The 25,827-nt window shown below is 37.7% G+C and overlaps 1 protein-coding gene across 1 annotated transcript in view; it reads right to left on the minus strand.

The window, feature by feature from the left end:
* RAB3GAP2 (RAB3 GTPase activating non-catalytic protein subunit 2) overlaps positions 1–18,793 on the minus strand; it is a 132,661-nt gene extending 113,868 nt beyond the window's left edge. The window contains exon 1 of the mRNA XM_036754764.1: positions 18,534–18,793. Coding sequence (XP_036610659.1) covers positions 18,534–18,651 — 118 coding nt within the window. The 5' untranslated portion in view covers positions 18,652–18,793. The remainder of the gene's footprint in view (positions 1–18,533) is intronic.
* Between the last annotated feature and the right edge of the window lie 7,034 nt (positions 18,794–25,827).

A 25,827-nucleotide genomic window follows, 5' to 3' on the forward strand; every position in this document is an offset into this window, starting at 1 on the left:
CAAAAAGCTCTTTTCCCACAGTTTTCTATAATAGGGATTATAGGTATCTATTATAGTATTCTTTAACCATTAACATTAGTAATACTTAACCAATGCCCATGGGGTGCAAGTAAGATGACAGAATCACGTAAGAGCTAAAAGGAAGAAATTATTAGAAATTTTCTAGGGCAACCTCCAACCTAAATATCCATATCAACATGTTCACTGACTACTTAAAAACTGTGTATTACCGACACAGAATGGACTGCTTTAGAAGAATGTGAGAAGGTAAAGATCTAAATGGTTTATCCATTTAAGTTTTCAAATACTGGAGTGAATTCTATTATAAAGTTTATAGATTCTCACAAAAAAATTACTAAAAGCTAATTTTCTTTGGACATAGTCATTAAGATAGATGAATATAAAAGACCCTGGAACACAGAGAATCACTATGACAGCCAATAGTTTTAAGCTAGAATGCTGTCTCCACTTAGCAATTAAGTTCTCCTTTGCAACACTTTCCCAAAGGCAGGATCTCCCTTCTAGCACTGGATCATTTCCCACAACTAAGGATTCCAATCCCCTTCAAGTTTCCCATTTCCAGAATGTGAGTCCCCTTTCTTTACATTGCCAAAAGCTGAACAATTTTATCATACTTTTCCAACAGGCTCCATCTAATACGTGATTCAGTTCACAAAGTACTGAACTGATTGCTTGCTATGTGCCCAGAAATTTAACAGCAAATGTGGTGAGGCAGGAGGGAGATGAGAGTTGGACAAAAGAAACATGAATCCTATATAGTTCTGCCCTAGAGAAATACAACTAGATGAAAAAACTTACAAACATGGCAAAGGTTAGGGAATTAAAAATAAATAAAATGAAGAGCTAAATTATGTGGTACAGAAGTAGTCTCAAAATGCCAGTCATTTATTCTACCAGTGAATCTTAAAACATTAAATGGTTGATAAACAGAAGCCACCATTACACATCCCTTCTCATGGGTTAAAAGGATTATCAGAGGAAGAGGAGACTGCTATCCAGTCACAACTGCTTTTCACTCCAGCACTCCTCACCCTTCTCCAATTATACTTTTAGGACTTCTCACAAGATTTCAGGGAACCAGGAAATCAACTCCTCATTAGGAAAAGGTTGGTGATACCTGTAGCAGAGCTGGCAAATACTCATAAGAATTTAAAGGAAGGGAGGTTTTGATGAATTGGAAGCTTTGTTGAAGAAACTGGACTTGGACTAGGCCTTAAAATATTCTGACACTTTAAGAGAAATGAGGAGCATTTTCTAGAATGTAAAGGAATCACTTTCTAGGAGGAAGAGATAGTATGAAAAAAGGCAGAGAGAGCAGATTCATAAGGCAGATGTGTACAGGGAATAGTGAAGGAACTACTAGGAGCAGAACAGAAGGTATTTGTGGGAGGGTAATGACAGATAAAATAGGATAAGTGATAGTCTGACTATTCTGGGTCTTAAAAGACTTGATAAGGAGCTCATAAACAGTAGGAGCAGACCCAATCTGGGGTAGGAAAAAGCTAAACAGCTTTAGTGTACTACTACAGTAGTTGTCAGAAAGACATGGAAAGCCAGGAAACATTACGAAGGTTTTGTATTAATAAAGGCATAATTCAATTCAAATAAGCAAACATACATTTATTAAGAGCCTACTATATACAGTACACTAAGCTAGGCTTTGGGGATGCAAAGATAAAAACAAAACAGGTCTTGCCTTCAAGGAACTTAAATTGAAATGGGAGGCTGAAGCAATGGGGAAGGAAGGAAGCAAAGAGACTACACATGTACACAAATAAGTACAGTACAAGGAAAACTGAAGAACAGAGGGCTTCATAAAGAAGGTAGTACCTAATATCTGTGTGATCTTAGGCAAATCGCTTCAACCTCTCTGTGCTTCAGTTTCCTCACCTGTAAAGTGGATGTTGGACTAAATCAGTGTTATCAAACTCAAATAGAAAGGCAGCCACTAAGCTTCATATTGCCTCAGAAAATCACATAGTAACATCATCTATGTTCTACTATATTTCTATTTATTCTGCTAAATATTTTCCAATTAAATTTTAATCTGATTCAGTTTGTATTAGGGAGTGTTTCAGGCCTTTTCTACAATGCTGAACATTTTTGACATCTCTGGACTATATGACCTAAGGTTCCTTCCAACTCTATAATTATGAATGTTAGTTAAAAAAAACTAATCCTTCCCCCCTCCCCCAAATAAGAAAATTGCCCAGGAGGAAGACTAGAATTATTTTAGTGAAGTCAGCAAAACCAAAACAAACACTCAAATCATTCTGAAATTGTATCTGTACTCTATTAATATACATGTTTTTTGGTAAGAAATCAATGACAAAGTGACCACACTGAAAAGCTCAAGGAACAGCATATTTTTTCTACTAGTTAAGTCTAACACTATTGAGTGTTTTTTTATCCTTCATGAATTCATTCCATGATTCATATGTCAGAGGTTATATATTCAATATTTCTGTTACTTTTAAAAGACATTGCAGAAGCACATTGCATCAGGACAATATTCCAGTTGTAAACAAAAAACAAGGCCATTTCCTTTAAAGATGCAAGACTTAATTTTGTTTTAACTGCCTCACATCTCATTCCCGATGCAACTCAATGACAGAAATGGCAACTTGAGAATACTAAAGTAAATACAGAGTGATCTGTCTTTGATGCTCTCTATTCATTCCTATTCTTGAGCCTCCCACTCCATAAAATTAATTTTGCCTCAATTTTAACTGTGCTAATTTAAATACTCAAAAATAAATTTAAAATCAAAGATAATAAAGCAATAAAGACATAACTTGAGTGTGCAAAATCCGCTATCACAAAAATATTTTGCAATCCCATTCTTATCCTTCTACTCACTATGCTATCTTCTCATATATTGATTCTGTATATATTTAATTAATATTCTTGAGAGCAAAGTAGTGGAAAGAGCACTAGACCAGGAGTCAAAAAATTAGGATTTGCCTATCAATTGAGAAAAGGCTGAATAAACTATGATAAATGAATGTAATGTGCAATAAGAAGAAATGAATATAAGTAATTTAGAAAAACATGGGAAGACTTATAAACTGATACAGAGTAAGGTAAGCAGAATTTGGAAAGCAATTTACACAGTGACTACAACAAGGTAAATGAAAAGAACACTAAAATTAAGTGTAATACTGTAGTAAGAATGAAAAATGCTGGCTCTTAAGAAGAGATAAGGATATACACTTCTTCCATTTCGCTGCAGAACTGAAGGGACTATGGCTGCAGAAGGGCATACACACTGTTAGACAGTTACGTGCTAGTTGATTTTACCTGCTCAGTTAGAAGGAAGGACTCACTGATTTGGGGGCAGGGAGGTATCTGGTCTGTATGAACATGTTATTTTTTAAAAGACAGCCTAGTTTTGAATTCCAGCTTTGTCACTTATTCATTGTGTGGTATGGGCAAGTCACTTAACTTTTCTTGGCCTCAGGTTCCTCTATGAAACTGTATTAACACTTAGACTTCTTGTGATCTTAAGGAAAGCACTTTGCAAACTGTATGGCGAACATCTAATTATGTCCTGAGGATTATACCAAATACTAAGAACAGAAAGAAAAAGGAAAGAAGAACTGGATAAGGCTTTAATTTGTGACCTGACTTTGTATTAGCTTTTTTCTTTTGGAGGAATTTTTTTTTTAATTCACTATTAGCCAGCACTACTATGAATTGTCTAGTATCACAAGCAACATGAACAAGAATCCTCATTCACCCTTATAGCACTGACTTTTAATTGAAAGCCTGCAACCAAAGGTTTAAAAACTCCAACATAATAACAACTTTCTCTAGAGAAGAATTTGTCCCATGATTAGATTATACTAACACAAAAACCCGTTCACACTGTCATTTGGCAGATTATATAACCACTGAAGTCTCCATGTCCCTGAAGAAACAAACTACCATTCCCTCATTTAAAAAAAAAAATCTTAAATAAGCCTTAGGTTACAACTGTTCCAGAAGAAAAATATCTTTATCTCATTAAAAACTTATACGAGAAATTAAACTTTTATAATTTACAATTCTTGTTCATTTTCAAACATACACTAATCTGATTTACTAACTGAATATCCTATCCTCGTTTATCATCACTGAACAGAGATCTTAAGATACAAAATTGAATTTTATGTCTAAACAAATAACTTGACACTATTTGTTTTTCCAACATGATTATGTCAAGTTAAAAAACTAAACTGGAAACTGAAAGCCATTAGGCATTGTGAAAAATGAAAAATATCATTTTAATGGTCTAATGGACCACATCACATGACCAAACCGACTCCTTGATTCTGGTTTGAGAAATAACAGAGATACCAAATATGGATATCTATATATACAAAAAGTGAGAAACCTCTGTCTCACTGAAATAAGGGGAAAAATTTTAATGTATTTTTTCGGAGCAAAAGAAATGTTACATAGTAAAAGCTGAAAAAAATTTAAAGGGAATCAAAAGGGAATAAAAAAGCACTTCCTTATATCCTATAAAGCTAGATGGCTCAACAACATATTAATAGGAAATGTAAAAACATTAATTCCATTCTGACATGACCCAAATATTACATTGCAGAACCTTTCTATTACCCCCAAAAGTAGGGGAAGTCCACAAGTTATAACAGGCATTCATCCTCAAAATCATCAAAACTGCTCCATGTTAAATGCTGAAGTCCCTTTCAACTCTAATATTCTTTGATATCTATTTTCAGAAAAATGATATTAAGTAGGTAAGAAAAAAAATGCTAAATGTTCATAGAATCATCAGAATGAAAGTCTCCAAGATTAACTCTACTTATTTGTTACAATGGAGGGCTTCTACATAGGTGGTAAATGTGTAACTAGTGATTGAAATACAAGAAAGAAAAAAGCATTACTAAAGCATTTTTAAATATACAGAAGAATATAAAACATTCAGAAGAGGATACAAAAATAGAGCAACTGTTACTGCTATATAAATTTAATATATACTTTTTAAGACAAAGTAACAAGTTCACAATTTCATTTTAGAAACCCTTTTTCTATTCTTTGTATATTGAACTATTCATGCTTGCTGATGGGTAATCTTATAAGAAAAAGGAAAAAAAAATTTAATGCAGGCACACTAAAAAAAAAAAACAAACCTATACAACCCTCTTCTTGGAGGCAGGTTTCTTTCAATGAAAAATGCTTCAATAAATGTGATCTCTTCATGTGAGTTCTCTCTCCAATGGTACTGACAGCAGCTTATCCCCAACTCATCTGTGATATTCTTGTCCATGTTCCTTTCTCAGTTCTCCAGAAAAGGGTCTACCCGATATCCTGAATTGCTCTTTCTAGATTTCTTGGCAATTCATATATTCCAATGAAGCATACAACTTACCAGTTAATCCTTGCTCTGACCAGCTTACTTCTTTTTCTGAACATACATTTCTCTGATGATTTTTATGCTGCTTTTCCCATACAATTTGTTGTAGGTAGGAGGCTGCAGCTTATTATCCCCACCATATGATGCTCCATTACCCTTTGCATGACCTACAACTTTAATTCTTCAAAGGCTGATAATTACATGATTTTCAGTCTCATAGAATCATTGTGAGAATACTGGTCTTAAAACATTGGGATTTTATTTCAGGAGGAAACTTAGGGTCAAGGCAATTAAACCCATTCTCTCTTTGCCCTACAGAATTCTGGCCCAGGTCACTGACCATTCCCAGGTCTACTGATTATCCACCCAACTGAATATTTTAGCCTAGAAAATAGGAATTCTTCACTGACTGACTCTTCCATGTGGTATTCTCTGTAAATTTAAAATCATTTATTTTCATTTTGACATAACCCAATTATTGCACCACTAAACATTTCTATATCCCCAAGTATAGACTTCCACAAGTTACTACAAATAGGTGTTCATATTCTAAATCTTTATAATTGCTTCATATTAAATGCTAAAATCCCTTTCAAATCTAATATTCTTTGAGCTAGGCTGAAATCCTTTGAAAGACTATGGATCTCAAGAGGTTTTGCAATGTTCTATGACTTCATACCATCAGTAACATGCCATCCTCAAACAGATCTAGATCTTACCATCCTGCACAACTTACGGTCCTCGGGCCCACTTGCAGCATGCCAAAGGATTTGGGTGCCCCCCATGAAAAATATAGAGGAAAACATCCTTTGTATGTAGAGGAAATCCTCTGGCATGCAGGAACCCCTTTTCATAAGTATTCTACACTGGCCACCCTCAACACCACCACTGCGAAATGTGTATCTTTAAGTTATCTCTGTTGTATGCTACAAAGAATTATGTGTAATTTTTACATATGTATTAAAGATACTTTGTTGGAAAAGAACCTCTGAGGTGTCATTTTGCTCTGCAAAATCAAATGCTTTTTACAGTCAACAATAGGAACTTCCATTTTCTACACCTTTTAGTTAAATTGGGTGATTGTAAAGATGTGGCCAGCTGCATATACCATTAACAAAAATTGATCTATACTTTCATCAAGAATCCTCTCAATGCATGTGTAGATTTTTCTCAAAGATGTTAGTATTTTCACAATCAACTTCTTTCAACAACATTAAAGTTCTACTATATTAGTAGAATTAATAGAATTTCTCCAAGCCTATGGTATCCTTTCCTCTTCCAGGTATATTAGGAATCAATCCCTCAACGCCCTTAAAATCATGTCACCTCTAGTTTGGACTGCCGTTGTGTGTACTTGCTCTGGTCCAGATGTTCTTAGCATCTTTTTTTTCCTTTATTGAAATTTTTGCTTCCTTATATAGCACATTAGGGATTATTTTGGTGCTTAAATGTGGTAGAATCTAGTTACTGAAAAAAGAGAATAGCTTGCTATAGTAAAGTTGAAAAATCTTCCATTTTCTATTTGTTGTCTCCCTTCTAGTTTGATGCTTAAATGCTTAAGTACTTAGCTTAACTGGACCTTTTGCCAGACTTTTTCTAAATTTTTTTTTCCTTCTTACATCATTTCCTAACCAGCTGACCTCCTGGATTTCATGATCTCCAGAAACTCATCATTCTGCAAGATAAAGTCAACTCTCTAATTCACATCTCAGAAGATCATTTCCCACCCAGGCTATAGGACTTAATTATGCCCCTGGGCTGGGTACTACTCTTCCTCAAACCTAGCCCCCACCCAACTTTTCAGCTTTTTAGGCATTGTCTTCCCCCATTAGATTCCAAGCTCTTTGAAGGCCTGGGCAGTCTTATGTCTTTCTTTGTATCCTAGTGCTTAGCACAAGGCCTGGCATTTAATAAATGTTTATTGACTATTATTATTGATAAATGCTTCTGTTTTATGAGGCAATACAGCTCATTATCTATCATCCTAACTCTTTACTTCCCAAATCTATATTCTAAACTAGTGTTGCCCTTGGCTACTATACCTTTCTGGAAAAAGTATAAAAATCTGCTGGCTGGGGTGGTTTCTAGGTCTGATATCTGTTCTAACCATTTCTTAATTTTTGCCATCAATAGTTTATTTAAATAGGTCAAGTTTAAAAAATATACCACATCGGGGCAGCTAGATGGCGCAGTGAATAGAGCACCGGCCCTGGAGTCAGGAGAACCTGAGTTCAAATCCGGCCTCAGACACTTGACACACGTACTAGCTGTGTGACCTTGGGAAGTCACTTAACCCCAATTGCCCTGCCAAAAACAAAAAAAAAAAACTTAAAAAAAAAATATACCACATCTTATTTTTATTCGCTTTTCAAATTTTGTATCGATTCCGTTCTTTTCTCCAGCAAATCAATGCTCTAACCATAAACATGCCCCTCACTGTGAGACATATGAAATAGTTGTTTCCACACTGCTGGAATCATAGAATCACAGCCTTGTGACAGACAGGAACTGTTCAGACAAGATAAGGGTCCCAACCAATCAGCAGTGAATGGAAGGGTTTGCCCTAGGCAAACCAGCTCAAACCAACAGGGGTTAATCCCAGTTCAGAGACTTCTCATTACTGAGCATGCTTAATAAACCTCATGCATACTACCTCCCATGCCCCACATAGAATTAGGACCTCATTAGGTGAACATGTGTCACATGATCAGGGAGGGGGAACATATCAAGGAGTTATACAGGGTGGGCATATAAGGGGTAACCCGGAAGGATTGAGACCAATCCTGATCTGGAAGGAGGAGCCAGGATTATTAACCTTATAAAGCTTGCTGTTGCTTCTAATATGTGGCACACTCTCCCTTCTCAAGGAGGTGTGCCTGCTTCTATCAAGAATCGAATAGGATGCAGTTCAACCACTTCAATAAACAGCGTTTGGACACCAGTTTTTGGAATTGATTCTGCGGTCTTCTCTATAGTATCACAGGGAAATGACTCCAGTTGGGAACAGGATATTTCCTTTAAAGACATCAAGTTTATTTTTAATGGTATCATTTAGTGCTCACCTTATCTGGTGACTCTTTTAAAAGTACTCATATTTAGGTGTGAAATTTCTATATAATCTACAAACCTTCAACTTCTTTCACTTCTTACTTTAAAGATATATTATGCAAAATATATTTCCCTGTTTCTCCCCTCCCCAATGCCTTACACTTCTACATTTAAGTCAATGAATTAAAGCATGTGTCAAGTACGATGACTTTGCAGATATGAGAACCCTTTACATTGAGATATATATATATATATATATGGAGCCCACAACCAGTCAATAACTTAGTGGATAAATCTTAGAAGGTTTTCTTAAGCTCTTTATACTGAAGCAGAACTCCCAATTATCAGCAAAGTGAACAATAGCCTATGTTTTCAAATATGGCCAATATGTTGATTTATTGTGACTGATTATACTTTAAGGAGATGTTTATTTGTCAGGGATGGGGGTAATCACTGAGAAGTTACAGTGATTTTTAAAAGAGCAGCAATTTTTTTAAAAGCTTACAACGTACACTATAACACTATCATTTATCTGGATGAAAAACAGCCAACTCAGCATATAAAATATATCAATTATTGCTTATCTAAAATTTATGGCTTCAGGACTCTTGAATACGCATTCAACACTTGGTTAACCAAAATAAAGGAAAGAAACAATGAGACATAAAGCTAAAACCATTCAAAAGTCTTCCAAGTGTTATAAAGTTGGAATTGTCTTTACGTACCAGATATATTTGAAAACACATAAAGCAAATTTTATAACTTCTATTTTCCCACTGACTTCTAATGGAATTTTAGAGATGCTCACAAAGTTTCTGGAGGCTTAGAGAGACTTGTCTATGATCCATTTGGCTACTAGGTACCATGAGAGAACTGAACCTCAGTCTTCCTGATTCCATATCCAATAGTAATCACATTACATCAAGCTGCTTCTCATTAAAAGTATCTATTGATTTAATATGAAAAGAATCATCAACTCTGTAAAATTTCTCTATCTTCTCATCTTTAGCAACAGATATTGGTACATGTGTTTGTGGTAGTCTTATTATGACTGCTCATTATGAGCACTGCAATAGGAAGTGACCAGGGATCCACAAAATAAAATTTGTTGTTGCCCACAATAAAATCAGCTCCTTTATTTGCCTCTGCCAGGAAAACACATTGAAAGAGCTACATGAAAAGATGTAAAGTAAAGTAAGAAGTTAAGAAAACAATATACTCCACCTCTACCCCTTTACAGAGATGAGAGGTCCACCAGTGTGATACACTGCACAGATTTTCAGCCTTCTTCAATGTTTTGATTGATATTGCTGATTTTTCTCTATTTTTTTTGTCTTCAAAAAATATTTGTCATATGGGAATGGTTCTCTTGTAGGGAAATGAAAGGGGATAATGGGAGATACTACTATTGTAAAAAAAAAACAACAGGATATCAGTAAAAATTTATATATAAAAAAAAAATGACTAAAACTAGAGCAATTTTGCTAGCTAAAGTCTTCTATTACCCTAAAAAAAAATTCCTTAATTTCCCTTCCTAATCATTTTAATACTTAACAATACTCTCTGCTAGAATCCTTTCCTTATATTTAAATTAATCCTATTTTCTTTTGTTTCCTCCTCAGTAAAGAGCTTTTTAAAATCATCAGAGTGTGACATAGCATGTCTGAAGTTTTGGTGCCACACTTAGATATATTTGTGATATGAATGTGGATACTCCCCGTACCAGTGCAGACTGGAGCCCCTCCATGCTGTAACAACATCCTGTGTGATTATCATCCACTTTCTTACCTAAAATTCATGGATCTACTTGAAGCACTAGAGACTTTTATCTCGTTCTTTTAATTTTCCAAAACTTTTTGAATGTGACACTACAGCTATTCATAATATATCTCATTCTTGCTATATGATCATCCTACTTCTTCTTCCAGCCATGAAGCCTTTTAACCCACTTTTTACAAAACATTGACTTAAAATAGAAAATAGATAAAAATCAATACAAAAGAAATAAATGGAAGAACACATAACTCTAACAATTAGTCAATCCATAAAAGGAAAAAGGGACGAACTAGATAAGAAACAATACCCAAGCATTTGCTAAATATAGGAAACACATTTTTAAAAATAAATATAGAATGAAAATGATAACATCTTAAATAATTACTGTAAGTTTGACAGTCCTGTTTTTCTACTGTTAGCCTGGGTTGTCCAATAGTATCAAATACTATCCAGATAAGAAAGCCGCATGACATAATGAAGAGCACTGGATTTGGAGTCAAAAAGATGTGGGTTCAAGTCCTGCTTCAAATATTTAACAATTATGTGACCCTGGACAAATCATTTATCCTCTGGGCTTCAATTTCCTAAGCTGTAAAATGATGGGGTTGGACTTGATGATCTTTAAGATTCCTTTCAGCTCTAAATCTATAGTCCTATGAGTTATACATAAAGAAAACTTTTTTTAATATAGTGCTAGAAATGCTAGCTATAGTAATAAAAATTGAGGGGAAAATAGTAAAAGCAAGGAGCCTAAATTATTTCCATTTTCAGACAATACAATGGTTATATTAGAGGATCCCAAGGATTCAATGAAACAATGCCTTCAAGAAAGGCTCAGGACACAAAATAAATCCAGGAAGAGCAATAGTTTTACTAATAAAACTCTGAAGGGCTAAAGAGGAAAATTCCATTCAAAATATTCCATTCACAACACATAAAATATTCACGTTAACCTACCAAGATATGTGTAGGATTAAAAAAAAATACAACTGAGTTACCAGACTTCTCAACCCACAAACAACAAAGACAACAGAGAAGGTTAGTGGGAAAAGCTGCGGGAGTGGAAGGAGTTCACAATTCCGCCCCGGGGGCGCAGGTGGGGCAGCTGAAGGAACTACAGCTGCAGTTGCTTCTGGCCCCAGGCCCACCTGGTGGGAGGAATTAAGTGGCAGATCAGAGCAGCAGTGCGAAGATCTAAGTCCAGTCCAGTCTGGGAGTTCTTGGGGAAGGAGGAGTGCTGGTGTGGCAGAGCTGGCGCATCCCCCCAAACTTAGAACACAGTTCTTTTAACTCTACAAGCAGTCATACCCCCGCTGAAAAACTCAAGGGTCAAGTTAGTTGACTGGGAACATGGCCAGGCAGCAAAAACGCACCCAGATTCAGTCTCAGACTTTGTAATCTTTCTTTGGTGACAAAGAAGACCAAAACATACAGCCAGAAGAAGTCAACAAAGTCAAAGAGCCTACAACAAAAGCCTCCAAGAAAACATGAACTGGTCTCAGGCCATGGAAGAGCTCAAAAAGGATTTGGAAAAGCAAGTTAGAGAAGTAGAGGAAAAATTGGGAAGAGAAATGAGAATGATGTGAGAAAACCATGAAAAACAAGTTAATGACTTGCTAAAGGAGACCCAAAAATATACTGAAGAAAACAACACCTCAAAGAATAGACTAACTCAAATGGCAAAAGAGCTCCAAAAAGCCAATGAGGAGAAGAATGCCTTGAAAGGAAGAATTAGCCAAATGGAAAAGGAAGTCCAAAAGACCACTGAAGAAAATACTACCTTAAAAATTAGATTGGAGCAAGTGGAAGCTAGTTAGTGACTTTATGAGAAATCAAGATATTATAAAACAGAACCAAAGGAATGAAAAAATGGAAGACAATGTGAAATATCTCATTGGAAAAACCACTGACCTGGAAAATAGATCCAGGAGAGATAATTTAAAAATTATTGGACTACCTGAAAGCCATGATCAAAAAAAGAGTCTAGATATCAACTTTCAAGAAATTATCAAGGAAAACTGCCCTGATATTCTAGAGCCAGAGGGTAAAATAGAAATTGAAAGAATCCACCAATCGCCTCCTCAAATAGATCCCAAAAAGAAATCTCCTAGGAATATTGTCGCCAAATTCCAGAGCTCCCAGATCAAGGAGAAAATACTGCAAGCAGCCAGAAAGAAACAATTTGAGTATTGCGGAAACACAATCAGAATAACCAAAGATCTAGCAGCTTCTACATTAAGAGATCGAAGGGCTTGGAATACGATATTCCGGAGGTCAATGGAGCTAGGATTAAAACCAAGAATCACCTACCCAGCAAAACTGAGTATCATGCTCCAAGGCAAAATATGGATTTTCAATAAAATAGAGGACTTTCAAGCTTTCTCAGTGAAAGGGCCAGAGCTGAATAGAAAATTTGACTTTCAAAAACAAGAATCAAGAGAAACATGAAAAGGTAATCAAGAAAAAGAAATTGCAAGGGACTTACTGAAGTTGAACTGTTTTGTTTACATTCCTACATGGAAAGATGATGTGTATGATTCATGAGACCTCAGTATTTAGGGTAACTGAAGGGAATATGCATATATATATATGTTTATGTATATATATGTATATGTGAGCGTGTAGGTATGTATATATGTATGTGTATACATATATATATATATAGAGAGAGAGAGAGAGAGGGCACAGGGTGAGGTGAAGATGAAGGGAAGATATCTAAAAGAAATAAAATCAAATTAAGGGATGAGAGATGAATATATTGAGAGAGGGAGATAGGGAGAGATAGAATGGGGTACATTATGTCACATAAAAGTGGCAAGAAAAAGCAGTTCTGTAGGAAGAGAAGAGAACTCAGGTGAGGGGGAATGAGTGAATCTTGCTCTCATCAGATTTGACCTGAGGAGGCAATACCATACATATTCAACTGGGTATCTTACCCCACAGGAAAAAAGGAGGAAGAAGATAAAAAAAGGGGGGGATGATAGAAGGGAGGGCAGATGGGGGTGGAGGTAATCAAAAACAAACACTTTCGAAAGGGGACAGGGTCAAGGGAGAAAATTCAATAAAGGGGGATAGGTTAGGAAGGAGCAAAATATAGTTAGTCCTTCACAACATGAGTATTGTGGAAGGGTTATACATAATGATACGCATGTGGCCTATGTTGAATTGCTTGACTTCTTAGGGAGGGTGGGTGGGAAGGGAAGAGGGGAGAGAATTTGGAACTCAAAGTTTTAAAAACAGATGTTCAAAAACAAAAAAGAAAAGTTTTTGCATGCAACTAGAAAATAAGATACACAGGCAATGGGGCATAGAAATTTATCTTGCCCTACAAGAAAGGAAGGGAAAAGGGGATGGGAGGGGAGTGGGGTGACAGAAGGGAGGACTGACTGGGGAACAGGGCAACCAGAATATATGCCATCTTGGAGTGGGGGGGAGCATAGAAATGGGGAGAGAATTTGTAATTCAAACTCTTGTGAAAATCAATGCTGAAAACTAAATATATTAAATGACTAGAGGAAAAAAAAATACAACTACAAAACAGTCTTCACAGAAATAAAGCACATTAATTGTTTGTGTTTGGGCAGCACAATTATACAATGTATTCCAAAAGTCTTCATGCAGGTTTAAACTATTAAGTCAGCGAAGTTTTAAGCTATTAACACTAAAAAATGAACTAAGTCTTTTGGGACACCCTATATAATAAAAATGATGCAATGTGAATTTAAAGATTTGCTGCACAAATCAAACTACCAAGGGATTACTCTATAGGATTTCAAAGGAAATTATGAAAAATGGAGGAATAAAGGGGGCCTTAAATGTACCATTTCTCTGACATTAGAAAGCAGTAATTATTAAAACTATTTGGTACTGATTTAAAAACAGAAAAGTGGATTAGTGTAGATAAGCAAAATCAAGCAGACACAATAGTCCAGTATTTCACAAACCCAAGAACACTGAGGAAACGACCTCTATTTGATAAGAACTGGTAGGACAACTGGAAAGTAGCAGAATTGGCAGGAATTAGGTTTGTCTCAGCACCTAACACCATACGCTACAATAAGCTCCAAATTAATAGTCTTTTTTGTTTTAAAGGAGAAATTGATACTTTTCAAATCAATGTTTAGGAACAGAATTCTTAATTGAATGAGGAATCACCATGAACATAAGTGATTTTTTTTAAAGGAAATTTCGATTACATAAAATTGAAAAGGTTTCACCCTAATCAAAACCAAAGTTTCTAAGAGAACCTATCAACTAGGAAGGATGGGGGGCTTACATCCTACTGAGGTATACATGTTCACAGACATGTACAGGATACGAGGCACTAACAACTGGTAAAATCCAGAATGGCCTTTTAAAGAAGTTTGCAGTTCAACCAACTGTACTTTGAAAGAAGTTAGGAAGTCTGTGAGGTAGGGGTGAGAATAGAATGCACTACAGATAAATAGTGCAAAAGCTCGTAAACAGATGGAATTCAGTGAGGGTGTGGGGGGAACAGTTAAAAGGACAGTTTGACTGAAACAGGCAAGTGAAAGGAAGTAATATGAAAAAAGGCTGGAAAGGCAGATAGACAGATAGATGGACAACAGACTGTGGAAGGATTTAAACACTAGACTGAAGATTCTCTTATTTTATCTTAGAAGTAAGAGAATACAATACCACTGAAGATTTAAGAATGGGAAATGGGGGCTCTTAGAGGGCAGAGAAAAGAAACATTAAATGCCTACAACATGTCAAGCTCTGTACTAATAAACACATAAGGCTAACATGGTCAGAAAGGCACACCACTCAAGGTCTATAAAGGATCTCTGTTTGATCATGTAATCAAAACTACTATACTGTTTGTTCCAAGTTTTTATCTTCCCAGGAAAATAAGGAGGAAGTAAAAAAGTTCAGTTCCTTCTACAGGCCAAAGATGTGATTACCTAGTGGCAAAATTAACAGGTTCATCATGTAGTAATACCCCAAAGGCTGGAAAATGCTCTGACCTTTTTCTGGGTGTTCACTCTATATTTCTGGTAACTCAGAAAGAGCTAGTAAGTATGGGTTATTAGGAGTTACTAGGAAACTTATACTACCACCACCATCCCCAAATTCCAAGCAAGTCAAATTCCAGTTTTGAAATTACTGGCATTTGATTAAGGAATAAAATGTTATTAATAACTGAGCAGAACTCATTATCTCTGAGGCAGTGAAATACGACCCTTTCTTCATAATTGAAGATATAAAGTAATATATGTGGATATGCTGCTACAAAAATAGAATATGAATTTGTAAAAGTATTTGAAGCAATTAATCATAGATAACTCACTCTATAGTGGGTGTTCAAGTCAAAGGTTATTTATTCTACTGTTACATAACATTATCATATGCCTATAAAAATTGTCACTTACTTGGGACAAATAATCTATACCAAATTAGTAAATCAAAGTTTATTTTACTCTTTGCATATACTCTAGGTATAGGGGGGTACAGGTAAAAAGAGGAATGAAGATGGCTTTTTAAAACTATTAAGCTAGAAAAAATTTTTATTTACAAATATTCTTTGAAACTGTAAATTAGTTAATCAGTCAATAAACATTTATTAAGTGCATACTACATTCCAAGAACATGTTAAAGCTAGAGATACAAAGAAAGGTAAAAGACAGTCCTTCCTCTCAAGGAGCTCACAGTCTAATGGGGGAAACAATATGTAAAAAACTATGTACTAAAAAACTATACAGAGGATAAATTAGAGGGAATCAATAAAGGGAAGGCACTAGAATTAAGGAAATTTTGAAAAGGGTTCCTGTAGAACATGCGATTTTATCTGGAACTTTAAGGAAGCTAGGAGGCAGAGATGAGGAGGGAGAGCATTCCAGGTATGGAGGATAGTTAGTGAATATGCCTACAGTATGAAGATAGAATGTCTTGTTCAAGGAACAGCAAGTCACTGGACCAAAGAGTCAATGTGTGTATATGGCGGGGAGAGGGGGAAGAGGGAGTTAAGGTATAAGAAGACTGCAAAGTGGGGAGTCGGGGTTGACCACCAAACAGGAAATTTTATATTTGATCCTAGAAGTGAAAGAGACAGCCATTGGAGTTTATTGAGTGGGGTAAGGGAATTATGTTCATAACTGCACTTCAGGAAGATCACTTTGACAGCTGAATGGAGGATGGAGTGGAATGGGGAAGGACTTGTGGCAGGGAGACACAAAAGGAAGCTACTGCACACAGACTAGGCATGAGGTGATGAGGGCCTGTACCAGGGTGGTAGTATCAGAGGAGAGAAGGGAGCATGTTGGAGAAATATTTTGAAGGGAAAATTAACAGGCCTCGGCAACACACTGGAAATGTGAGGTGAGAGGGAGTGAAGAATCAAGGATGTCATCTAGGTTGCAAACTTGGGGAAATGAGAGGACCATGGTACCTTTGACAGCATAGAGAAATTGGGAAAAGGAGAGGGTTTGGGGGGAAAGGTAATGAGCTCATTTTGGGGTGTGTTGAGTTTAAGATGTCTATAATACACCAAGCTCAAGATGTCCATCAGGCAGTTGGAGATGTGAGAATGTAGGTCAGGAAAAAGGTCAGAACTAGGTAAGTACATATGAGAATCTTTAGCACAGGGATCACTGAAGCCACGGAAGCTGATGCGAAGATCACCAAGTGAGACGGTACAGTAGGAGAAGAGGACCTAGGATGGAGCCTTATGAGATATTCATTGTTAGATAAAGATCCAGGAAAGGAGGCTGAGGAGAGGTCAAAGAAGTGGAAAGAAAAACCAGGGGGCAGCAATGTCCTAAATCAAGTACTCAAATATGAAAAGCCTCTTCTTGAAAATAATCAGAAAAACTATAAAATCTAAACTCTAAAACTTAAGCTCTAATAAATACAGTGTGAATGTTAGACTACGAAGACTTGTTTTACGATGACCAGCAAATGAATTTTTAGTCTGTAAACTAACCTGGCTATAACCCCATCAACCTATTACCACTGATGGTTTCACCTTTATGACTTAAAACCTTTAAGTGTACTAGAAAACAATTTATTCCTGCATGGCAGCAGTTCCCTTGATAAATATAAGCTCTTTTACTTGCATTCAATTTGAAAGATTTGACAAATTTTTTTAATTGAAAAAAAAAAAAGAGCTTCCTGTTACTGGGCTTTTTATTACTCACCATGGCATTGCTATTTTAAAAGTAATTATACCATAATACAAGCCAAAAATATTTATAATTGGAAACATGAGAACATAATTAAGGTAAAGCATACTCTATTCTCTAAGAAACATGGGGAATTCTGATAATCGCTGCATCCTTATGGAGCAAAGGGCAGGCCTGAAATTGTTTTAACAACAATGTAAAACTAAGTCCAAAATTTGCCCTTACCCTGTTAGTCTCTAGAAGTTAATACCATGTTCACGTGGATGCTGATTTAAAATTATTTGGGGATGATAATGATAATAACCATCTCACCCGGGGCAAATTTGCTTTTCCAGGACAAGGTACAAATTACTGGAAGGTATAAGAGAATTAACTGGAACAACAACCTGAAAATCTTGCCTGGAAAGGTTAGCTGCTTTGTACAGGAGGAGAAGCAAATTTGCTTCAGGATTAAATCACCAAACAGCTTTCTGCAGGTTGGTGGCATCCAAAGTTGGGAAAGGAGGAAGCAAGGACTTTCCAAAGGATAGAGTTGGAGGCTCAGCAGGGATACGACTGGTGACAGCTGGTGCGGAGTTGGGAGGAGGATGAAAACAGGAAGGAGAAAGGAAGGGGACACCCTGAATCTGGATGGGGTGGGGGTGGGAGACTGACTCCTGGGTCTGGGAAGGGGGAGGGTGAGAGGGGAGACCGGGGAAGACGTAATTTTAGGAGGGCAAGGACGGATACAGCCTGAGAAGAGAAAGGGCCCCCGCAGGAGGAACGCTCTCCCTCCTCGCCTGCATCTCCTGGCATCCTTCGGGACTCAGCTCGGACAGACCTTCTGCAATAGGCCTTTCCCTTCCCGTGCAATTACCATCCGTCTACCCTGAGCATCTCTGGCTTGGACACAGTTGTTTGCATGTTGTCTCCTCCATTACACCGGGAGCTCCTTCAGAGCACAGGACATTTTTTTTTTTTTGGCCTTTTCTTTGCATCCCCAGAGCTTAATTCAGTTCCCGGTATACACAAGGTGCTTAATAGATGTTTGCTGCTTGACTGACAGTGAGCTATGAGGCTGGCCTCCTCTGGGACGGGCCAGGGAGGGGCGCGGGCCTCCAGGGACTCAAGGATGGGGTGCGAGGGAGGGCGAGGTGAAGAGTGGGCTGCGACCCCCGACCGGGGTGAGAAAGGGAGGGACTTACCATCGTCCCTCCGGGCGGCGCTGGCGCTGGGGGTCTCCTCCCGCAGGTGCGGGAAGAGGAAGTCCCGGGCGGCCTGAAGGTCCTGGAAGTGGCAGAACTGGAGCAGGGAGCAGGCCATGGCCCCCGGAGAGGCCCCGCTCAGGTCACACCTCACCTCACCACACCACACCCCCCCAAGGCCCGCGAGCTTTCCGGCCCCCAGCAGCTGTCGCCGCCGCCGCCCAAGAGCCCGGCTGGGGCCGTCAACCAAGTAGGCGAAGAGCGGAAACGAAAGCGGAAGCTGTCAGCGCGCTCCCCCCACCCCCGCCCTCAGCAGGCAGCGCGCATGCGCCATCGAGCGTGCGACCAGGCTTAAGGAAGAGGACAGACCTTACTGAGTCTAGTGATTCGCCCCACGGGATAACTGGGTGCAGAGCACGCGCTCTCTCTCCTTCCCCGCCTCAGGTCCTTAGCGGCCGGGACTATGCGAGTGGAGATGTGTGTTCTGTGCTGTAGTACCTCTAGGTTGCGTCATTCATTCATTCATGAAACGCAGCACCATTAGATAAACTTTTAGAGAGGCCTCCAAGTGGGAAAGATCTCGGACCTCAAGTTCTCCACTGACTCAAAAGTTTTTATTTATTTTATTGTTATTTTATATTATTGTTAGTGCCTTCCTCCCAAAAAAATTACCATGTAGTTACTTTGCCTGTGTTCGTGTTCAGTCCTGTCTGACTATTCGTGACCCTATTTAGGGTTTTCTTGGCAGAGATACTGGAGTGGTTTACCATTTCCTTCTCCAGCTCATTTTACAGATGAGGAAACTGAGGCAAACAGGGTTAAGTGACTTGCCCAGGGTCACACGGCTAGGTAAGTGTCTGAGGTCAGATTTGAACTTAGGGACTCACGAAGATGAGTCTGCTAGACTCCACTCAGTGCACTGTAGCCACTGGGTCACTTGTCCCTCATTACTGGGAATGTACGCTCTCCTCCACTTCTGAGAATCTATAGTTTCCTTCTATCACCTCCTATGCAGACCTATCCTCATTCTCTAGTTTTCTAGTGCCCTCCCTCTAAATCCCTCAAAAAATTACTTTGTATTTATGTGTATTTTATATTTGTGTATATGAAGGTTTTCCCCCCAAAAATACAAGCTTCTTTTTAACCCCACTGGGTGGTACAGTTCCTGATACATAGTATTCAACAAAGTTCAATGAATTTTTGTTGAAGGATGCCTAAGTATTCATTATTGAGCAGGAGCGCTGTCTATTTGAGTATTACAGTTTTTAGTTCATTCACTCCACCTTACCCCTACTTCCAGGTTCACAAAATGTTCATTCTCTTTCCCCCCAGACCCTTCCCTCTTCCTAATTTTTCTGTTTCTAGTAAGGGTACCACTATCCTTCCAGCCACCCAGGATCATAACCTTGACTCTTTCCTCTCCCTCACCCTTATATAATTGTGAGGTTCAGTTCCATCTGTAGGGGGTGTGTGTGTTTTGTTCATGAAGGTACACATGTTCACATGAGTATCTAGATGTGGCTCTCAGAGCAGTGGGGTATAGAAATCTATCTTGCCCTACAAGAAAGTAAGGGGAAAGAGGATGGGGGCGGGGGAGGGGGGAATGGAGTGACAGAAGGGAAGGCAGAGTGGGAAAAAGGACAATCAGAGTATATGCCATCTTGGGTTGGGAGGAGGGTAGAAATAGGGAGAAAATTTGTAACTCAAAATCTTGTGGAAATCAATGTTGAAAACTAAAAAAATATTAAATAAAGAAATAAAAAGAGAAAAAAAGAGAGAAAAAAATGGCTCTCAGGAAGGCATGAATGGTATCCTCTACCCACTCTTCTCCAAAGGAGACTTTGATTCCTTCCTGAAGGGACAAATTTGCCTGGGCAAATTTCCAAGTTGCCAGCTCATTAGGTATCAGAGTTCCCAAGAGAAGGAAGTTACTTCTTCACCTGAATTTTTTTTTTAAATGTAAAAATTAGAAGCCATTCTCTAGCTCCCTCAGATCACTGAGCAAATATATTGCTCTAAGTCTGAGGAGTCATTTAACCCCAGGGTAATCCCAAATTTATGGCTTAATGTAAATTTATTATTGTTATTATTTTGATATTTATAAACCCTATATAAACCTAAACAAAGTTTTTGGACACCTAATTCCTGAAAACTACTAAAGCTCCTGTTTGGGCAGTTATTATCTGTGGATTTAAATGCACTTAGCTAAAGCAAAGTGGCCCTTGCTATAACCTGAAGTGCTCATATCTGTTGCATGGTAGCCAGTGAATTTCATTATGACATTGGCCCTATTTCAGTGGTGAAATTATTAGTGACTTCCCTCAGTAACTGCTGAAAAGGCTTATTCATGAATGTTTTAAGGGCTTTAGAAATCCTATAGGCAAGATGCAGTATATTAATGAGCTGAGCTGAACCCACAAGTGGTAAAGCCACAGAGGAATGTTTGGGCATTTATTCGCAGAGCTCCTGTAGTTTTACCTAAAATGTGTAAACTTAATGATGGCTGGTTTTGAGATAAAACATGGAAGTCTGCTTATTAAGATGCAAATGCTATTTGGGAGAGGGTAGCCCTTTAAACTGTTATTAGCTATTAACACCTGGGGCGAGATTCACTTAGACTGAGTGAGGTTGGAGAAAGAATGAGACAATGGACAAAAAAAGGAAAGAGATTTTTTAAAAAAGGATATTGCACTGGGAATCTGGAGACCTGGACTCTAGTCCTGGCTCTGCCATTAACTATGCAAATTTTTTTACTTGTTACTTAACCTGTCAGGGCTTCAATTTATTTGTTTGTAAAATAAGAGAGGTTAAGATAGAAGATCTTTAAGGTTGCTTCTAAACCTAAGCAGAATTTGGTTTGGAATGATCAATATCACTGTGTCAGACACTGTTCTAAGCACTGAGGTACAAAGATAAAACTAAAATAGTCTCTTGACCTCAAGGAGCTCACGTTCTAATAGGAGAGACAATGTGTAGATATATAAGAATATGTACAAAATAAATACAAAGTGGTTTTGGTAGGAAAGGCAAAATCAGCTAGGAGAGTGGGTAGGGATCAAGAAAGGCTTCTTGCAGAGAGTGCAGTTTGAGTTAAATCTTAAAGGCAGAAATGAGAAGGGAGTACATTCCAGATATGGGGAACAGCCAATAAAATGGCAGGGACACAAATGATGGAAAGTCCTGCGTACAGAATACCAAGTAGGCAAGCATTGCTACAGAGTTGAGGGGAGTAATGTATAAGAAGATCGGAAACGCAGTTTTGTAGGACCAGGTGAGATGTCAGAGTAGAGTCTCTCAGATTGGTGAGGCAACCAGGTGGAAGCACATAGACACTGAGCCTCTGGGCATTGGGAGCCAGAAAAAAAAGAGCATAGAGAAGTGGATGAAAGGATACCAAAGACAAGTTTTGCTTACTTTAGTCCAGAAGTAGCCTTAAGTTGAAATCTAATGCTCACATTCACTTGTCAAACTGAGAGGAGCTGGAGAGAGAATGGGACAGTGAACAGAAAGAGCCAGCCAATGGCCTCGTACTAGGGATAGTCCCTCTCGCTCACATTACTACTGCTCTGTTTAACTGGTAGGAACATTGTTATTTGTTTTTTAAAACTATATAGTACAGTCTCTGTTCCAGAAATCAATGGTAGCTCAAGAATAGACTTCATCTTAAGCCAGGTGTAAGGGAGAAGCATCTATAAGAACATACCAAAAGAAAGGTGGCGCTATATGTAAAAGGAAGAATTAACACTATTACAACATGGAAATGGTATTGGTATTCATGTATTCCTGTGTTTACTCAGTGGAAGAAAAGTCAAGTACAGTCAAAATGCTAATTTATAAATACTATGATTTAAGAAAAGAAAATGTCAACATATGAAGCTGAGAGGAAAAAAATGACTTTAATGTATATTTTTGTTTATTCATGTGACTTTTAGGACTCTCAAGTGTTTGTGTGTGTGTGTGTGTGTGTGTGTGTGTGTGTGTGTGTGTGTGTGTGTGCGTGTTATGGAGAAGTGGATCTGCATCCATGGAAAGTTTCCATATTGTGAGTTTCCCTACACAAAGGAAATCATAGGTATGGACCCCCCCAAATTATATGTAATATATTATAAATATACATATATGATATATGTATAATGTATATGTGATTATATTTTTCTATATCTCTATTTGACATGTATATGATTTTCTTTTCATTCTATACTTATGATTTGCTTGGTGTGGGGAAATTCACAGTATGGAAACTCACTTTATGAATACGGCTCAACAGCTAATCTATAACTTTATATTATAGATCTAAACTTGCAAGAGATCTCAGAGGCTAGCTAGCCCATACTCTTTATTTTACAGATGAGGAAGGAAACAGAGATTCAAGAAAATTAAGTGATTTGCCACGGTCACATAGGTAGCAAGCATCAAAGGTGGATTTGAATCCAGGTCCTGTGATTCCAGAGTTACTGCTCTTTCTACTGCGCTACTCTGCTTGGACTTAACAGAGTTACCTAGAGAAACTGAGAGGCTAAATGACTTTCCCCATACAGTGAGTATATGTCATAAGCAGATCTTGAATCAAGGTCCTTCTTGCTTCAAGGCTGACCCACTGTCCATTCTGCCTCTCAAAATAAACATACATATTTTTAAAAAATTAAATATTTATAAAATTTGACACATGTATCCTGGTCAAGTTTTCCAAAAAAGAAAGATCAGTTACTGGTGTATTCCTCTTATTCAAATGAAAATGTTTTCATTTTTTTGTTTCCTTTTCCTCTAGTCCACCAGCCCAACATGACAGGCTAGTTAGCATCACAGACCTGCTTGGAAGATTTTAATTGTGTAAATAAACATTATTTGTGTAATAATGCAAGAATGCTCTTCTAAATGGCAAAGAACCACTTGTTTTTCAAGAATTTGTGTCTCTTCTTCCAAAGAACCAAGATTTTAACCTAGGTTCCTCCCACCACTGCTGATCACAACTCTTCCAAGGCTTAGTTGATGATATCAATAGTTGCTGATGGAGGAAAATTCTATCCATGGTAGCCAATCTTCTAGTGACAAAACCTTTCTTCATTTAGCTTGGTGGATTCTTGGATGACAGCATCTTACTGTCTTTCCAGCTTGATTATGTAACTTCCAGTCACTGGCCTACTCTTCACAAATCAAGTTTGCCTCTGTTTCCTACTGGCTTATTAAGCATATTAGGCAGCAAAAATAGGTATAAGATTCTTTGACATAAAATAAATGTCCCAGCTCAATATTATTAAAAGTTTTTGGTGAGATTTGGTATCTGAAAGGTATTTCAAACAGTCTTTTTTAGTTTTAAATATTTTATTTTCCCCCCAATTAATGTAAAAACAATTTTTAACATTTGTTGTTTTTTTTGAGTTCTGAGCCCCAAATTCTATCCCTCCCCCCTCCCTGAGACAGTAAGTAATCTGATATAAGGTTCTACATGTGCAATCATGTAATTCATTTCCATATTAGTCAATTTGAGAAAGAAAGAAAAAAGAGAGAGAGTGTTAGAGAGAGGGAGAGCACATTGTTGTGCCCTAGTTATAAGGAAATGGAGTGGTAAGGGGAGAGGGAGGAAGGAGAGAGAGGAAGAGTTGGGGGAGAGAGAGGGAGGGAAAGGGAGAAAGGAAGAGAGAGAGAAAGTCATATGACATTAGGTAGTTAATGATGTATCTACAGATATAACTACTCTGTGAACTAGGTTGTGTGGTTTATCCTTCATTCACAAAGAGGACCATGACATCATGGAGATGATGACATGACTTGAAATTGACTTTGATTTGAGTGAGAAGGGGTTGTGCAAAGTCACCAGCCTCACTTTCTCCTCTAGAGCCATCTGGGTCCAGTGGACAGGTATCAATCAGGATGACTGGAGATGGCCCAGGATACAGTGGGAGACTTTGGTCTTTTTAAGCTGAGGTCTTTTCAAGTTCTCATTTTGAGTGAGGCAACACCCATTCAGTAAATAGGCCTCTTTAAAAAGTGAGTCAACTCACTTTTTTTAATTAAAAAAAAATCAAACGGGGGGTGGGGGGAAGACCTCAGGATTGCTGGCCAAAAGAGAAACAATTACTATTTACATTCAGAGTCAGGAGGGCCCAGAGAATAACCATTAAGTGGTGCTTGGACAGGATCCTATTGTCCGTGAGACTGTGAACTAGGACTCACTGTCTGGAGGAGGAGTCTGGGTGCCCTTAAATAGCTCTCATTAAACTTCCTGGTTTTCCATATGCCCTAGAAACCAAGGATAAATCAACATTTCTTAAATTAATGGTGAGAAATTTTCATTTGTTTACTTTCTATTTTTGTCCCACTTCTTGGATTGTGTTATTTTTTCTCCCTAAATAGTTGAGGCATATTAGAAAAGTAGAAATTAGAGCTGATAAAATTCCCTAAATCCTTCAATCTTCCTTTCTCAGAATTTCCAGAATTACTACCTGTGATATATTTTATAGGGTAAGGGCAAAGGTGCTAGCCAGTCTAGTATTGAATGTTGGTGTTCTTTAGTGAGAAAAAAAATCTTAGTGGATTTTTCACAATTTAAAAGCTTCTGCAGGTGTATTCCTTTTTCAAATTTCTCATTAGACTTTATCTCTTTACTATTCTTACTAAAATCTTTTCCATATTTGCGGATTTTATTAATGTTGTCAAGTAGCTAATTCTAACCTGATTGCTTTATATAATCTTGGATTACATTAATCTGGGATACACTTGGATTTGTTAATCTTTCTAAGTACTTTCTTAGTTATTTGAATCTCTTGCCTGGATATATCTTATATCCTAAAATAGAACACAATTCCTCTATGTTTTAAATACAAAGAGAGGCACTTACAGGGCCGATGTCTGTGATGACTGAGTGCATCCACACTTTCTATACTAAGGGCAGAGATGTGCTAGCAGTAAAGCAATCATGTGGTTGATGATGATGATGCTCCCTCAGTGTAGATTATGATAATGTTACAGGGGCTATTCATGGAACTTGAAGGAGAGATAGAAGAATAGTAGCCAGGACTATGAGGAGATTTAATTAGGGAATTTTACCCACCCTCCACCCCCTGACTTAAAAGACTTTGATAATTAGTCCATCTGGCATGGAGAGAAGCTGTTTGTGCTTGTGTCTGGGCACAGACTCAAATCTCTGTTTCTGGAGAATGGTGCTTGTACTCAGTCATAGCAGCTGATTCTTGATCATTCCAGCATTCATTGAAAGGGCATTCTGGTAGAAAAGCCCAGTACCTCTCTTGGTACTTATCCACTGCAGAAGAGACTCTGGTCATCCCCTGAATGG

The sequence above is a fragment of the Trichosurus vulpecula genome, chromosome 4, assembly GCF_011100635.1.
Source record: "Trichosurus vulpecula isolate mTriVul1 chromosome 4, mTriVul1.pri, whole genome shotgun sequence".
Taxonomy (NCBI): Eukaryota; Metazoa; Chordata; class Mammalia; order Diprotodontia; family Phalangeridae; genus Trichosurus; species Trichosurus vulpecula.